Source organism: Hylobates moloch, unplaced genomic scaffold (assembly GCF_009828535.3).
Source record: "Hylobates moloch isolate HMO894 unplaced genomic scaffold, HMol_V3 SCAFFOLD_14, whole genome shotgun sequence".
Lineage (NCBI taxonomy): Eukaryota > Metazoa > Chordata > Mammalia > Primates > Hylobatidae > Hylobates > Hylobates moloch.
The window spans coordinates 55,940,471-55,958,369 of NW_026652289.1; the positions used below are offsets into that span (position 1 = coordinate 55,940,471).

At 43.3% G+C, this 17,899-nt stretch overlaps 2 protein-coding genes across 5 annotated transcripts in view; one reads left to right on the forward strand and one right to left on the reverse strand.

Annotated features, from left to right (window-relative positions):
* Positions 1-7,230, reverse strand: part of BBS4 (Bardet-Biedl syndrome 4) — a 61,116-nt gene extending 53,886 nt beyond the window's left edge. For all 3 annotated transcript variants that reach the window (XM_032176265.2, XM_058427532.1, XM_058427531.1), the window contains exon 1: positions 7,172-7,230. In XM_032176265.2, coding sequence (XP_032032156.1) covers positions 7,172-7,195 — 24 coding nt within the window. In that variant the 5' untranslated portion in view covers positions 7,196-7,230. The remainder of the gene's footprint in view (positions 1-7,171) is intronic.
* Positions 7,231-7,240: 10 nt separating this feature from the next.
* Positions 7,241-17,681, forward strand: HIGD2B (HIG1 hypoxia inducible domain family member 2B). Of its 2 annotated transcripts, XM_032176270.1 has the most exons (3): positions 7,241-7,606; positions 13,266-13,444; positions 17,101-17,681. In XM_032176270.1, the coding sequence occupies exon 3, from the start codon at positions 17,114-17,116 to the stop codon at positions 17,432-17,434; it is 321 nt and encodes a 106-aa protein (XP_032032161.1). In that variant the 5' UTR covers positions 7,241-7,606; positions 13,266-13,444; positions 17,101-17,113; the 3' UTR covers positions 17,435-17,681. The 2 variants fall into 2 exon arrangements, 1 of the variants encoding a protein (XP_032032161.1); XR_009209653.1 differs by lacking the exon at positions 7,241-7,606 and having other exon boundaries at positions 13,308-13,444; positions 17,321-17,459.
* The last annotated feature ends 218 nt before the right edge of the window (positions 17,682-17,899 follow it).

The following is a 17,899-nucleotide window of genomic DNA, read 5'->3' on the forward strand; positions in this document are numbered from 1 at the left end:
ATGGTAGTAAAGCATTTGATTGTCCCTGTATTAGCAACATTTAGGCCTCGACTTACAGTAAACATGTATTTTTTAATTTCTTTGGTACTCATTAAAGGAAGGCAAAGTATAACTTCCAAGGAATGAAATAAGAGGAGCAGAAAGGGAGGGGGAACAGATGGAAATTCAGTTTTTAAAAAAAAAAAAAACAAGAAAGGAGGTAGAAAAAAATAAAATTCTCTAGTTTAAGACAGATCAGCCAGGTGTGGTGGCTCACACCTATAATCCCAGCACTTTGGGATGCTGAGGCAGGAGGATCACATGAGCCTACAAATTTGAGACCAGCCTGGGCAAAATAGCGAGACCCTGCCTCTATAACAAAAAACTTTAGAAATCAGCCAGGCATAGTGGCACGTGCCCTTAGTCCTAGCTACTCAGGAGGCTGAGGTGGGAGGATCTCTTAAGCCCAGAAGGCCAAGTTGCAGCAAGCCATGATCGCACCACTGCACTCCAGCCTGAGGAACAGGCTCAAACCAAACAAACAGCCAGGTGTGGTGGCTCAAACCTCTAATCCCAGCACTTCGGCAGGCTGAGGCAGGCCGATTGCTTGAGTTCAGGAGTTTAAGACCAGCCTGGGCAACACAGTGAAACCCTGCCTCTACAAAATATACAAAAATTAGCCAAGCGTGGCCTGCGCCTGTGGTCCCAGCTACTTGGGAGGCTGAGGTGGAAGGATCACTTGAGCCCAGGAGACAGAGGTTGCAGTGAGCCAAGATCACGCCACTGCACTCCAGCCTGGGTGACAGAGCAAGACTCTGTCTCCAAAAAAAAAAAAAAAAAAAATTGCAATGTAAATTATCACATTAAGACATAATTTCATATCCACCATAATGACTGGTGGTAGAAGCATAATTGTTACAACCACCATATAGTTTCCTGTAAGTAATAAAGTTACTCCATTACCTAGCAATCTATTTCTAGGTATACCTTAGAGAAACTCTTAGATACTGCATCAGAAGACCTACATAATAATGCTCAGGAATAGGACTAAAGTGAGGCATGTGAAGAACCTAGGGTACAACCTTAAGAAGGTACTTACTCTTACTCCATAAAATGTGAACCCTAAGCACCTCACTTACCTTTCCTTAGTCCTGGCCCTATTTATAGCAGCTTTTTTTGGGGTTTTTTTTTTTTTTTTTTTGAGACGACGTCTCGCTCTGCCAAGCTAAAGTGCAGTGGCGCAATCTCGGCTCACTGCAACCCGCCTCCTGGGTTCAAGTGATTCTCCTGCCTCAGCCTCCCGAGTAGCAGGGACTATAGGTGCGCACCACCACATCCAGCTAATTTTTGTATTTTTAGTACAGACAGGGTTTCACCATGTTGGCCAGGATGGTCTCGATCTCTTGACCTCGTGATCCACAGCCTCGGCCTCCCAAAGTGCTGGGATTACAGGTGTGAGCCACTGCACCCAGCAGCAGCATTGTTTTTAATAACTTAAAAACCAGAAATAATCCCGATCTCCATCTAGTGGAATGGATAAGTTAATTGACATACTTTACTACAATAGGATACTATACAGTGTTGAAATAATGAATAAACTGAAGGTTAATAACAAATTTTAAAAACTAATATATTGTTTAAGGATATATATAAAAAATATGGTAAAACTATAAAAAATACAAAATATTAACATAAAATTGAAGAAACACTACATCTGATTTGGAGGAAGGAAAATGCAGTAGGAGAGAGGCATTTAGGAGGTTTCAAAGTTATTAATGACCCATTTCCTAACCTGTGCAGTAGGAACACAAGTTTCCATTATATTATCATTTAAAGCATACATACAACATTTTAACCACTCTTTTACAGGTAGGATATATTTCACAACAACAAAAATTAATCCTCAAAATAGAATACTTATGTGAGGCAGGCCGATTGCTTGAGATCAAGAGTTTAAGACCAGCCTGGGCAATATGGCGAAACCCCGCCTCTACAAAATATACAAAAATTAGCCAAGTGTGGCCTGCGCCTGTGGTCCCAGCTACTTGGAAGACTGAGGTGGAAGGATCACTTGAGCCCAGGAGGGGCTCATTTGGTTAATGATCTTGATTTAAAAACGCACAAAAATTTATAGAGACATTTCTCCAAAGAGATATGGGTGGAAAATAAACATATAAAAAATCTTCAATGTCATTATTCATGAAGAAAATACAAATTAAAACCACCATACACCATCACTACTCATCCACTACAACGGCTAAATAAAAACAAACTGACAAACCAAGTGTTGACAGAGATGTGGAAAAATCACAACCCTCATGCATTGCTCATGGAAATATTAACTCGTATATAGCCTGCAGAAAAGTTAGGCAGATTTGTTTCTGTTTTTTTTAAACAAATACTTAAACAATACAACCCAGTAATTCCATTGACACAAGGAACCCTTTTGGAGTGATGGACATGTTTTAAAAGTACCCTCTGATGACAGCTGTGCAACTACGTAAGTTTACTAAAACTGATCAAACTATGTACTTAAATTGAGTAAATTTTATGGTATGTGTACTATACCTCAACAAAACTGTTTTTTAAATTTTAAAGAACTCAATTTTTTTAAATCTAACTAGAATTTCTTAACTTTGGGGAATATGTTAGTAAAGAATGTTAAAGACTCAAAAAGCACCTTCAAAGGTCAGCAACCCTTCTTTCTGCACAAAGCAGAATTATTTTTTTGATGACTCTTGGAAGACTTTCTAGAACAGTCTGAGATGGAAAGGATTATATTAGCCCACTCAATCTCATTCATAGGATTTATATAGAACACATTATTTTATTGTTATTTCTTCATTTTTATATAGTTTTTTTTTTTTTTTTTTGAGACGGAGTCTTTCTCTGTCCCGCAGGCTGGAGTGCAGTGGTGCGATCTCGGCTCACCACAACCTCCACCTCCTGGGTTCACGCCATTCTCCTGCCTCAGCCTCCCGAGTAGCTGGGAATACAGGCGCCTGCCAACACGCCCGGCTAATTTTTTGTGTTTTTAGTAGAGACGGGGTTTCACCGTGTTAGCCAGGATGGTCTCGATCTCCTGACCTCGTGATCCGCCCACCTCAGCCTCCCAAAGTGCTGGGATTACAGGCTTGAGCCACCGCGCCCGGCTCATTTTTATATAGTTTTATGATCATTTATTCATCCAACAAATATTCATGGAGCACCTGATACATAGGCACTATATCTGAGGCAGATCAACTAGTGTACTAATTTCTGTTTTCTGCTCTTATCAGTTTAATCCTTTAATTTACAAGATGACAGATATTTATCCAAATACATCAAATAATGAGAATCAGGCATTATAAAAAAAATTTATAGGCCGGGTGCAGTGGCTCGCCTGTAATCCCAGCACTTTGGGAGGCCGAGGCGGGCGGATCACAAGGTCAGGAGATCAAGACCATCCTGGCTAATATGGTGAAACCCCGTCTCTACTGAAAATACAAAAAATTAGCAGGGCGTGGTGGCGGGCACCTGTAGTCCCAGCTACTCGGGGGGAGGATGAGGCAGGAGAATGGCGTGAACCCGAGAGGCGGAGGTTGCAGTGAGCCAAGATCGCACCACTGCACTCCAGACTGGGCGACAGAGCAAGACTCCGTCTCTAAATAAATAAATAAATAAATAAATAATAATAAAAAAATAAGATTTATAAGCACAAATCATGAAAGCCAGAGCTAGTTGCTCATTCATTTTTTGTTTTTGTTTTTTTCAGACAAGGTCTCACTCTGCCCCTGCTGGAGTCCAGTGGCGCGATCTCAGCTCACTGGAGCCTTAACTTCCCCAAGGCTCAGATGATCCTCCCCAGTAGCTGGGACTACAGGCGCATGCCACCACGTCTGGCTAATTTTTGTGTTTTTTGTAGAAATGGGGCTCCAACATGTTGCCCAGTTTGGTCTCAAACCTCTGGACTCAAGTTATCCTCTCTCCTCAATTTCCACAAGTCCTGGCATTACAGGCATGAGCCACCAAGTACAGCCTGTTTGTTCATTTTTTAAGAATTCTAAACTATACTGAAAATACAAATATCTGTCCTCAGTTTTCCTTCTAAGGAACTGGTAGCAACCCGTAAGTAATTTTGGTAGCATATTAGAATTTCTGTGTCCCACACTGGGCTAGTTTTACTCAGTTTTGATGGGGTGTCTTCTGGCCTCAAGGCCTTGACTGTAGCCTTCCTAGATTTTTACCTATACATTTCTTCAAAAATTCTCTGTGAGTTTTGAGTCTTTTCCTTTTCTTCATCCATATCCATATATCCTTATCTATAGATCTATATGTTTTCCTTTGTGTTATGAAATGAAGATCACATAATATACCCCACTTCACATCTACCTTTTATTTAAATGTACACCATGGAAGTCCCTCCAAGTCAATTAGTCATAATTTTTTTTTTTTTCTGAGTTTAGGTGCAGAGGTTTAATAGGCAGAAGAAAGAAAGGAGAACAAATTTCTCTAGTAAGACAGAAGGGCTTCTGAGAGGAAAAGCAATTAGTTGTAACATTCTTTTTAATGACTGCATAATATTCCACAGTATGGAAATATCTAAAGTCATCAATTACCCTATTAATGGGCATTTAATTTGCTTCCAGCGTTTTGCCACTACGGATAGTACTACCACGAATGCCCTAGTACTACACGCTCATGTTTAACATTTTTTTCTATGGGACACAGGTCTAGGAGTAGGATTACTGGGTTCTTTTAATTGTATTAAAAAATAAGGCTGGGGGTGATGGCTCACGCCTGTAATCCCAACACTTTGGGAGACTGAGGCAGGCAGATCACGAGGTCAGGAGTTCAAGACCAGCCTGGCCAACATGGTGAAACTCCGTCTCCACAAAAATACAAAAATTAGCCGGGCATGGTGGTGAGAGCCTGTAACCCCAGCTACTCGGGAGGCTGAGGCAGAAAAATCGCTTGAACCCAGGAGGTGGAGGTTCCACTGAGCTGAGATCACACCACTGCACTCCAGACAGAGCAACAGAGTGAGACTCCATCTCAAAACAAAAACAACAACAAAAAAAAGATAAAATATCACTTCCAAAAAGGACAGAAATTCAAATTTCCATGCATTAGTAACTTGAAAAGATGAAAATTACTACAAACACAACACTACTAGCAATAAATTTGATAACAATGAAAACAGTTAACTTCAGGCTTAATGGTTAGTCAAATCAAAACAAAAGCTATTCTCTTTAAAACAGTATTAGACATTCAAATGTACAGGACAATTCTGCCGTCACCGACTCAAGTTCATATTCTATTACACAAACACCTGTGATGAGCACTAGAGGATAAGCTGTATTTGTAGCAATGTTATGTTATTTGTTATCTTTTACACTTTAAGATTACGTAGAAGTATTTTTTCTTATATCTTTAATATTTAAAACCCAGTAACATTAACCATGCTATTTATTTTATTTTATTTTATTTTATTTTATTTTATTTTATTTTATTTTATTTGTGATGGAGTTTCGCTCTTGATGCCCAGGCTGCAGTGAAATGGCACGATCTCGGCTCACTGCAACCTCTGCCTCCCGGGTTCAAGCGATTCTCCTGCCTCTGCCTCCCTAGTAGCTGGGATTACAGGCGCCCACCACCACGTCCAGCTAATTTTTTGTATTTTTTTAGTACAGACGGGATTTCACTACGTTGGCCAGACTGGTCTCGAACTCCTGACCTCAGGCGATCCACCCACCTCAGCCTCCCAAGGTGCTAGGATTACAGGCGTGAGCCACTGCACCTGGCCTATTATTTTAAAATCTGTTTTTCTTTCTTTTTTTTTTTTGAGATGGAGTCTGTCTCTGTCGCCCAGGCTGGAGTGCAATGGCACGATCTTGGCTCACTGCAACCTCCGCCTCCAGGGTTCAAGCGATTCTCCTGCCTCAGCCTTCCAGGTACCTGGGATTACAGGTGAGCGCCACGATGCCCCGCTAATTTTTGTACTTTTAGTAGAGACGGGGTTTCACCATGTTGGCCAGGATGGTCTCAAACTCCTGACCTCAAGTGATCCACCCGCCTCGGCCTCCCAAAGTGCTGGGATTACAGGCGTGATGCACCGCGTCCGGCCTAGCTATTTTAAATTTCTTAGCTTAATAAAAATATTTCGACCGGGCGTGGTGGCAGGCGCCTGTATTCTCAGCTAATCCGGAGGCTGAGGCAGGAGAATTGCTGGAACCTGGAAGGCGGAGGTTGCACTGAGTCGAGATCGCGCCATTGCACTCCAGCCCAGGCCGACAACAGCGACACTCCGTCTCAAAAAAAAAAAAAAAAAAAAAAGTTTGTCTTCAGAGTTTTCTAATTAGACTAGAATGCTATGACTACTCTGCAAATGAGAGTAGAAAACAAACAAAAGGCCCTCTAACAATAACACTAACCTTGCTGCTTAGCCAAAACTAAGTTGTAAAACAGCCAAAGGCTGCTCTTGTACTGTTTTCCAGGGCGTTTTTCGAAAGACAATAAATTCCGAATACCTAAAATCATTCTAACAAATGGACAGAAGAGGCTTTCAAACCCAACACTAAAGCAAGGTAAACAAGGCTTCACACTTGGCACTTTACCGAAATTAGATCCAATTATGGATATATGCCTCAAAAAACAGCGACTAGGTCATCCTGAATTCATCGGGTTTCTCTATATTAGCAGTTCTGTGGAGTTAACGCCCAACTCAGCCTTCAGCTGAATTCCAAAACCGTACTTTCCTAAACTTAATCACCACAGAAAAAACATAGTCCTGCTCCACTGGCAGAAGGCAGTGACGCTGCAAGCTTCCAGGCTGTTGTCAAGTTAAATTCCCAGTTCACGGGATTAACAGAAACTGTCTACACAAGCGCTAGTTATTACCTTCCAAACCCCCGAGAGAGAAAAAGATGGGACTAAGGTAAGAGCCATTACTGGTGAAAAGTCTCCCTTCTCCGTCCAGCGCACCCCAAGAGGGACTACAGTCCTAGAACAGGACTTGTGCTGCTAAGTATCCAGACTTGCCCCAGGCGACCAGGTGCCGGGACAGTAGAAAGAGGACCGTGTCGCCCCGCCCACCCTGAGCCGCTCGGCACCCAGCTCCGCCTCTCTCCAGGAACCGCTGCATGGGACAGAAGCCACCCGCCAGCCTGCCTTGCCCTGCGGCCGGGCAACAAAAGAGAATCTCGGCGCTCACCGTAGCGACTTTCTCCTCAGCCATTTTGGCTCAGCCCACCGCTGCACGGCCGGAAGTCGGCGGCTTCCCAGACGACGAGGCAAGCGGAAGTCGTAGGGCTGTGGAGGAATGTGAGGAGCCGGCGGAGGAAGTAAATCGCCGAGTGACCTAAGGAATCGGGGGGGAGGATTAGGGTCTGCTCCACAGAAGGCTTTCATCTGAAAGAGTCAGGGAGGGAATGCGCAGCCACTCGCTGCCTTTATCCCGAGAAGCCCCTAACACCCCTCGCCGTAGTCTGTACATGGTCTGTACCTCCGGGCGCGCTGGCTGGATAGGCCAGTCACCTGGGATAGCAGCCTAGTTCTCCCGCCACCTTGCCCTGCCCTAACTCTAATCTGCATTTAATTCAGTCCTCCTTCCGGGACCCTCCTGCGTAGAATTTCATTCTCGCCTTAGGTACAAAACTCCCCGTTTCTTGGCTATCACCATCGAACTGAGGTACTCACCTCATCAGCTTCCCACTCTTGTTTACTCCAGTTTGCAAACACGCTCCCGGTGGGCTGCATTTGAACCGCAGTCTTTTGATTGGAAGTATTTAAAAGTTAGGAGATTTCACAAGAAATCGGCCATGGGATAAAGAGACGACAGTCGGCCTTTTCTGCAAGGCAGTGAAATAGATCTGAATAGGGGCTGCGACTGTAGATAAACATTTCTTCGCCTTTTTACCACAGTCTTCCCTTCCTAACATACTTAAGGCGTTATCCATTACCTGTCTGGCCCCCGGTGCGGTGAATTAAATGTTTAGTGTTTCTAAACTAGGAAAACGTGTGGGCTTTGGAATCAAACGTGAGTTCTGGATTTGACTACTGCATGACCTAAGCCCGTCGTTTCTTTGAGCCTCATTTATTAAAGTGCCGGGAGCTGTGTGATGAACAAAACGGAGGATCCCTGCACCTGAGCACTGACGTTAGCCCCAATTCATACTTTTAAGTCTCGCCCTTGTAATTTAGACATAAAATCTGCCTCTCGCAATTCATTAACTGGGAAAGCATTTAAGACAAATTTCTCCAGGCCTCTAAGAGAAGGAGAACCCCACTGACAGAGTTACATAGAAGAAACAAGTACGGTAATCTATCCAAATACAAGGGGAAAGGACAGCAATAGAATAACAGCTCTTCTAAGTATTTCAGTAACACTCTGTCTTTTAATCTTTATAACAATCCCATGATACTGTTGGTCTCCCACTTTTTTCAGATAAATACTCTGCCTTTCACTTATTAGAAAAAAAAAATTTTCCAGCTTGGCCAGCATGGTGAAACCCCGTCTCTACTGAAAATACAAAAAATTAGTCGGGCATGGTGGTGCCCGCCTGTAATCGCAGCTACTCGGGAGGCTGAGTCAGGAGAATCACTTGAACCCAAGCGGCAGAGGTTGCAGTGAGCCGAGATTGCACTTCCGCGCTCCAGCCTGGCCGATAGAGGGAGACTCCGTCTAAAAAACAAAAACTTGCTGGGCTCGGTGGCTCACGCCTGTAATCCCGGGACTTTGTGAGGCCGAGGTGGGCAGATCACCTGAGGTCAGGAGTTCGAGACCAGCCTGGCCAACATAGTGTAACCCTGTGTCTACTAAAAATACAAAAAATTATCTGGGCGTGGTGGCCGGCTCCTGTAATCCCAGCTACTCAGGAGGCTGAGGCAGGAGAATTGCTTGAACCCAAGAGGTGGAGGTTGCAGTGAGCCGAGATCATGCCATTGCACTCCAGCCTGGGCAACAAGAGCAAAACTCTGTCTCAAAAAAATTTTTTTTCAGAGACAAGGGTCTCACTATGATGTCCAGACTGGAGTTGAACTCCTAGGATCAAGTAATCCTCCTGAGGCAGGAAAATAGGGTCTGGAGGTAGGGAACATAAGGCCAATTCACACTTCAGCTATAACAGGTAATATTCTGTCCATAGGGCATAGGCCGTAAATGCCTTTGTAACTTTACTTCATCTTCTCCATTTACATAAGGCATACCGGAAGTAATCATGGAATCCTCTGGGGGCATTTAAACTCCCCAAAATTCTGTAACGGACCCATTGAACTTCTAAGCTCAGGCCCGCTGCCACACTGGAGTGTACTTTCATGTTCAGTAAATTCCTTTGTCCCTTCCTTGCTTTGTTTGTGCATTTTGTCCAATTCTTTTTTCAAGACACCAAGAACCTGGACACACTCCACCTTTAACACTTCCACCTCATCCTCTCAAGTAGTTAGGATTACAGGCACCAGGCACCATGCCTGGTGCTAAATTCTCCACTTTTCAGAGATTAATTAAACACTTGGCCTAAGTGAGCCAAGATTGTGCCACTGCACTCCAGCCTGGGAGACAGAACAAGACTGTCTCAAAAAAAAAAGAAAAAGATATAAAGATGAAAAATTATTCATTTCTAATCCACAGTGCTTAGTTTTTTTGTTTTTGGGACAGGACCTCGCTCTGTTGCCCAGGTAAAAGTGCAGTGGGACAATCATGGCTCATTGCAGCCTCCACCTCCCAGGCTCAAGTGATCCTCCCACCTCAGCCTCCCAAGTAGCTGGGACTACAGCTTCATGCCACCACGCCCAGCTAATTTTTGTATCTTTTGTAGAAATGGGATTTCATCATGTTACCTAGGCTGGTCTCAAGCTCCTGAGCTCAAGCAATCCAGCCACCTTGGCCTCCCAAAGTGTGGAATTACAGGCGTGAGCCACCCTGCCCAACCCACAGCACTTAGTTTCATGCAGTTTTTCAGTATTCCAGTCCTCTTCATGGGTGGGGTTACTATGCAACACTGGCAGTCTAACTAGGAAGAAATCATTCCCAAGGATCAAAAAAAAAAAGAGGAATTGAAGCTAATATCTTCTGCCCTATGCTTTTTATCTTCTACCCTATTTTTTCTTTTAACACATATTCTTTTTGCCACTTTCAAAAGACTGATTCTCAATCTGACATGTCACTCCCTGTTCTCTTCAGTTACCCTTTAGTTCTATTGATTTGGGGAATCCCCAACACTCCTCTGCAGAGAATATACAACATCTAGAACAAAATTTTCCAAAGGCCTCTTCACTAAAGTGTAAGAAACTACTTTCGTCTTTTCCTTCAAAGATGCAACAATTTATTTCAGGGACTAAATGTCCAAGGTCTCTTTAACCACCAGATCAAAAAACATTCTAGAGAAACTCCTCTATTATTTCCACAAAATAATAAATAGAAAGTAGAAGCCATTACATCTCCTTTTTTAGAGCAAAGAACTACAGACTCAGGCCTAGTCCATTTACATGACTGTCTAGGGGTGCCTGCTGCAGTCAGGAGGGCCAGGTGGCAGCTTGGTCAGCGGTGAATAGCGAATAGACTGCAGCATTCTCCTTATAAAGGATTTACCCCTCAATTCCAAACTTTTCCTCAAGGGATTAACAGAAGAGCCAGTAGGTGGTGAAACTTAAGTGGGGAATGGATTACAAAGGCTAACTGGTATCTGTAGATGGCTATATGAACATGTAACTTGCAAATACAGAAGAATACATAGTTAAAGTGTTGTCTAGACATCTGGATGAAGTTTTCATTTTATTTTATTTTATCTTATTTTTAGACAGAGTCTCACTCTATCACCCAGGCTGGAGTGCAGTGGTGCGATCTCAGCTCACTGCAACCTCCAGGTTCAAGCAATTCTCGCGCCTTGGCCTCCCAAGTAGCTGGGATTACAAGCGTCAGCCACCATGCCCAGCTAATTGTTGTATTTTTAGTAGAGACAGGATTTCACCATGTTGGCCAGGCTGGTCTCAAACTCCTGACCTCAGGTGATCTGCCTGCCTTGGCCTCCCAAAATGCCAAGATTACAGGCATGAGCCACCATGCCTAGTGTGGATGAAGTTTTAATAAGATTTAATAATGTCCTTTATATCAGAGATGTGGAAGAAGAGGAATAGGATGGGGAAATGAGAGAAGAGCATCTTTTCTGGGGGATTTTTAAAATACATATTTCTACACAATAAATATTTGTTTTTCAAATAAACAAATTACTCTATAGCACCCTTATATACTGTCAGTTCAATAAGTTGTTAACATCTTTTGGAAGGCATCTGGCATTATAAATCCTTAAAAATACACATACCCTTTGATCAGTTCTATTTCTGAAATTATATGCTAAGAAAACAAAGATTTATAAGACGACTATTTACTACACATTTGTTTTGGATAATTAAAAATAATACTTTAAAACTGGAAAGAGAGCTGGGCCCAGTGACTTGCGTCTATAATCAAGGTAGTGCCACACTCCTGCCTGGGCAACAGCACGAAACTCTGTCTCAATAATAATAATAATAACAATAATAATAATTTTAAAGGAGTCCAAGTGTGGTGGCTCATGCCTGTAATCCCAGCACTTTGAGAGGCCAAGGCAGGCAGATGGATCCCTTGAGGTCCGGAGTTTGAGACCAGCCTGGTCAACCTGGCAAAACCTCATCTCTACTGAAAATACAAAAATTAGCAAGGTGTGGTGGCGGGCGCCTGTAATCCCAGCTACTTGGGAGGCTAAGGCAGGAGGATCACTTCAACCCAGGAGGTGGAGGTTGCAGTGAGATGAGATCACGCCACTGCACTCCAGCCTGGGCGACAGAGCAAGACTTTGCCTCAAAAAAAAAAAAAAAAAAAAAAAATTTTGGTTCAAGGTAACACAGGAAAACAAGATTTTCTATTCACTGGGGAGAATGTTTTGCTTGGAGAAAAAAGTTCACGTTTATTTAGCTTGTATGTTCCCTATGGATAATAAGGAGTCACTGAGGGTTTTAGGAAAGGAACAAATAGCGTAAAACCTAAGTTTTAATTATGTTTAGCTGAGCGGTTGTCTTGTGGGATCTAATACTCACTGAAAAAAGCAAGATGTGGCCACCTCCATGGATTCTGCCATGCCTACTTAGAGAGTTCTGACTCTAAGCCTCCGAAGGAGGAAAACCAATACTGGATTTTCTGGAAAAGAAGCCTCTTATTTATTCTCCTGAGCTATAGAATTTATAAGGAACTATATACTGGAAATTACACCTGAAGGCTAGTCACAGGGAAGAAGAGCTAAGAAGTCTACACTTCTGCTTGGAGAGTACAGGGCCACTGAGACTACTGGTCCACACTCCCTGGCAACTTCCCCTTTTCAGAATAATGCTGTCTGTGTGGTTTAGGTGTATCTCCCACTGAGTGTCAACAGCAGACGCTAAGTACTATCAAAGTCACATAAACAAGGCAGTAACAAGTGAACCAGACAGGCATCCCCACCTCAGACGGTCCCTTAGCTATTCCCATCCTGTCAGTCCACAGTATGACTCAAGTTGTACATCCCTGTCTCTCACTATCTCAGGTCTCAGTCCTCAATATAGCACTTTTTTCTTTTTTTTGAGACAGAATTTCACTCTGTCACCCAGGCTGGAGTGCACGATCTCACTGCAACCTCCACCACCTGAGTTCAAGCAATTCTCGTGCCTCAGGCTCAGCCTCCTGAGTAGCTGGAATTACAGGCACCCGCCACCATGGCCAGCTAATTTTTTGCATTTTTAGTAGAGACGGGTTTTCTCCATGTTTGCCTGGCTGGTCTTGAACTCCTGAGCTCAGGTGATCTGCCTGCCTCAGCCTCCCAAAGTGCTGGAATTATAGGCCTGAGCCACCGCGCCCAGCCCTTCATCTTTATATCTTGTGTGGATCAGGGTATCTCCTTTTTTTTGACCTCACTTATCATAGTGCACATCAGATTATATTTATTGATTGGTAAATACATAAATGAATTAGTACATGAAAAAATAAATGATTATAATACACAGATATTAGATTGAAAAGTTATGAAAGATAAATTTTTTTAAATGCTCAGTTTATTCATGATCTCATCTTTCCTTCGAGTTTTAATAACAGAATTTTCTAAGAGGCATATATGTATGCTGATGTGTGATATGTGTAGAATATCTGTTGAGATGAAAAGTCAGAATAGTTTTTGATCCATAAAGCTTACTGTAGACAAGAACTTAAGTTTGTTATTTTAAAAGGTAAATCAGCTTCTAACTTCTTTATTTTGTTTAACCCTTTCTAACTTCTTTATTTTGTTTAACCACTTTTCCTCTAGCTATTGAGGTCAAACCTGAGTTAGGCTGTAGACTCCACCTGCTGGGTAAGAATGGGAAGAAGAGCAGAAAACCTAAACTTTGGTTGATGAACTATTTTGCCCAGGCAAAAGCAGGGAATCTATAAGGAATATGAAGACATTCGTCAGGAGAACTCTGTTGGCACTTTGCACTGTTCCATGTAAGTAGGAAATGTTTGGACCAGCAGTTGGTTACCAGGATGATTCTGGCGGGCTCTGGCAACAGCTCCTTCCACCCCTCACTTGCTTAACGGAGACCCTTTCTTGTGTTAGGGAACATCACTCTCACATAAATGATGGTTTCTCGCATGCAGAAAGAGGTACTTTCTGCTTTGGTGCTTCTTACCAACATCATATACTCTGAAATTTCTGAAGGTTTTTGGTACCAACAGGACAACCCTGTTGGACACTTTTTTTTATATTTTCCCAAAATGCAAATGTTTTTTAAAAAGGTAGGCTCAAAATAGGCTACTCCCTATTCCTGTTCTCAGTGTGAGCGCTGGTCTGTTCATTTGGGCAGTTTCTCCCCATAACATTTATGGTATAACATTACATCTCGAGGAGGGGTATCTGGTGCATTTAAAATAATCCATAGTTAGTAAGAGAGAAGAGTTGCCTCTTAGGAATTTAACCTCTTGAGATTTTCATTCTACCCAAATCCTATCACAAAACCATCTGGCTAGTTTTTAACTCTGGCTCATAACTACTTAGTAACTGTCCTTCCATCCCTTCCTTCTTTCCTCTTCCCCCTCCCTCCATCCTCCATCTTTCTTTCGTCTTTCTTTCTCTCTCTCTCTCTCTTTTTTTTTTTTTTTTTTTTGAGACACAGTTTTGCTCTTGTTGCCCAGGCTGGAGTGCAATGGTGCAATCTCAGCTCACTGCAACCTCTGCCTCCTTGGTTCAAGCGATTCTCCTGCCTCAGCCTCCCTAGTAGCTGGGGCTACAGGAGTGTGCCACCACGCCCGGCTAATTTTTTGTATTTTAGTAAAGACGAGGTTTCACCATGTTAGCAAGGCTGCTCTCAAACTCCTGATCTTAGGTGATCTGCCCACCTCGGCCTCCCAAAGTGCTGGGATTACAGGCGTGAGCCACTGTGCCCGGCTGCCCTCTTTGTTTCCTTCTTTTTTCTTTTTCTTTTTTTTTCCCTCCTTCCTTCCTTCCTTCCTTTCTTTTCTTTTTCTTTCTTTTCTTTTCTATTTTTGAGACAGAGCCTCTTGCTCTGTCACCCAGGCTGAAATGCAGTGGCACAATCATGGCTCATTGTAGCCTCGAATTCCTAGGCTCAAGTGATCCTCCTACCTCATATTCGTGAGTAGCTGGGACTACAGGCATGCGCCACCATGCTCAGCTAATTTTTTATTTTTTGTAGAGATGGGGTTTTGCCATATTGCCCAGGCTGGTCTCAAACTCCGAGGCTTAAGTGATCCTCCTGCCTTGACCTCCCAAACTATTGGGATTACAGGCGCGAACCACTGCACCCAATCAGATTATTTGTCTTACCATGTTGCTCTAATTTCTCTATGTTTTAATTGACTGCCCCCAGGAATCTCTTTATCTCCAACTAGTGAGCTCCGTCTGTTGAAAATTATAGAAACTAGGGCTAGGCGCAGTAGCTCACGCCTCTAATCCCAGCACTTTGGGAGCACAAGGTAGGAGGATCACTTGAGTCCAAGAGTTTGAGACCAGCATGGGCAATATATCCAGACCCCATCTCTACAAAATTAAAATACAAAAAAATTAGCCAGGCATGGTGGCACACTCCTGCATTCCTAGCTACTTGGGAGGCTAAGGCAGGAGGATCACTTGAGCCCAGGACGTCAAGACCACAGTGAGTTTTGATCATGCCACCGAACTCCAGCCTGGGTAACAGAGTAAGAACCTGTCTAAAAAAAAAAAAAAAGAAAAGAAAATTAGGGAAGTTGTCCTAGTGTGTCCCAGGCTCATATTCCAACTTTACCAAAAATTCCCTCTGTGAGTGACACAAGTTATTTCCCTTCTCAGCACTTCAGTTTTCATCTGTATAATATGTGACTATTGGACTCTGATATTCACCAACCATTGTAGCTTAAGTGTTTTCGAAATCCAGGATTCTGTGAGTACCTCTTCTCTCTTGTAACTCCTGTCCAGTGCAGTCAGTGTGCTCTGAATAAGATGCAGGGATAGAGTCTTTTAGCAAAGCAAAGAGGGAAAATAATGAGTTGAGGAAAATAATGACACAGGGAAAGTCAGAGAGAAGAGGCACTTGAGAAAGAAGTCAATCAGAGGAAGAATGCAAAAGAAAATAAGAGGAGAAAAAGGAAACACAGACCATACATCAACAAGGGAAAGTATTCTTTTCTCCCATACAGCTCTGTTTCTTCCCTACCAGCTCCAGATCTGTATTTTTAATTTTTATTTACTTTTATATATTCTATTTATTATTATTTTTTTTTAATTTTTAGAGATACAGTCTTGCCCTGTCACCCAGGCTGGAGGGCAGTGGCATGATCATGGCTCCCTGCAGCCTCAACTTCTGGATGCTCAATTGATCCTCTTGCCTCAGCCTCTTGAGTAGTTGAGACCACAGGCATGCATTACCATGCCTGGCTAATTTTTTTCATTTTTTATAGAAATCTTGCTATATTGCCCAGGCTGGTCTCAAACTCCTAGGTTCAAGTGATCCTCTTGCCTCAGCTTTCCAAGGTGCTGGGATTATAGGTGTGAGCCACCATGCCCAGCTACTAGACCTCCTATTTACATCCAATCTCTTTCCCAAGGAGAACATTATTCCCTTGCAGTCTTGTTGTTGTTGCCCACCCAGGCTGGAGGGCAGTGGTGTGATCTCGGCTCACTGCAACCTCCGCCTCCTGGGTTCAAGCGATTCTCCTGCCTCAGCCTCCTGTGTAGCTCCTGAGTAGTGTGCCACCATGCCCGGCTAATTTTTGTATTTTTAGTAGAGATGGGCTTTCACCATGTTGGCCAGGCTGGTCTCAAACTCCTGGCCTCAAGTGATCTGCTTGCCTCGGCCTCCCAAAGTGCTGGGATTATAGGTGTGAGCCACCACGCCTGGCCTCTTCTTACTTTTTCTTATGAGATAATTGTAGATTCACCTGCAGTCATAAGAAATAATAGACAGGTCACATATACCCTTTCTACAGTTGTCCCATGGTAACATCTTCCAAAACTATTGTGTAATATCACAGCCAGAATGTTAACATTGATACAGTCCACCAATCTGATGTAGACTTCCCCACTTTTACTTCATTTGTGTGTATTTAGTTCTGTGCAGTTTTGTCACACGTGTAGGTTTTGTGTATCTGTCATCATAGTCAAGATACAAAGAGTTCCATCACCATAAGCCTCCCTGTCATTACCCTTTAATAAACACATACCTCCTTCTCACCACCTCCCCATTCCTAACCCCTGCAGCCACTAATCTATTCTCCATTTCTATAATTTTGTCCTTTCCAAGTTGTTATATCAAATAACATTATAAAAAAACATGTAGGCTGGGCATGGTGGCTCATACCTGTAATCCCAGCACTTTGGCAGGCTGATGCAGGCGGATCATGAGGTCAGGAGTTCAAGACCAGCCTGGCCAACATGGTGAAACCCCGTCTCTACTAAAAATACAAATACGAAAATTAGCCTGGCATGGTGGCACGTTCCTGTAATCCCAGCTACTTGGAAGGCTGAAGCAGGAGAATTGCTTTAACTGGGACCAGGGAGGCAGAGGTTTCAGTGAGCCAAGGTTGCACCACTGCACTCCAGCCTGGGCTACAGAGCGAGACTCCTTCTCAAAAAAAAAAAAAAAAAAAAAAAGGATTTTCTCCTGCAGCTGTGGCCTGGGCATGGCGACTCCCGGCTTTGTGACTCCAGAGGCCCCCTTTGAATCGTCGAAGCCTCCTATCTTTGAGGGGTTTAGCCCCACTGTTTACAGCAATTCTGAGGGTTTCAAGGAAAAGTTCTTTCGCAAGACCCGCGAGAACCTGGTTGTACCCATAGGTTGCCTGGGCACGGCAGCCGTCCTCACCAACGGCCTCTACTGCTTCCACCAGGGCAACAGCCAGTGCTCACAGCTCATGATGCGCACCTGGATCGCCACCCAGGGCTTCACCGTCGCAGCTCTCTTGCTGGGTCTAGCTGCCACCGCTATGAAGTCTCGACCCTGAGCCCAGGGTCTTGAAAACTCTGCAGAAATCATTCCAAAACCCAGGAGCAACCACTGGCCCTACCATGGGACTTACTCTCTCCTCTCCTTTGAGAGGTCCCTGTGTCGTTGAGGGAGGAAGTGACCCTTCTGTAACCGTAACTGAAAGATTTTTTCAAAAATCCCAGATTCTGTTGTTTGAATGTAACATACTTCTATTTGTGCCACATCTCCCCTCCACTCCCCTGCTTAATAAACTCTAAAAATAAAAAAAGTAAAAAATTACATTCCTACTGTATGTAATCTTTTAGGATTGCTTTTATGAACTAGGCATATTTGTATGGGAAGGGGGAATTTTTTTTTTTCTTTTTTGAGATGGAGTCTCGCCCTGTCACCCAGGCTGAAGTGCAATGGCACAATGTCGGCTCACTGCAACCTCTGCCTCCCAGATTCAAGCAATTCTCCTGCCTAAGTCTCCCGAGTAGCT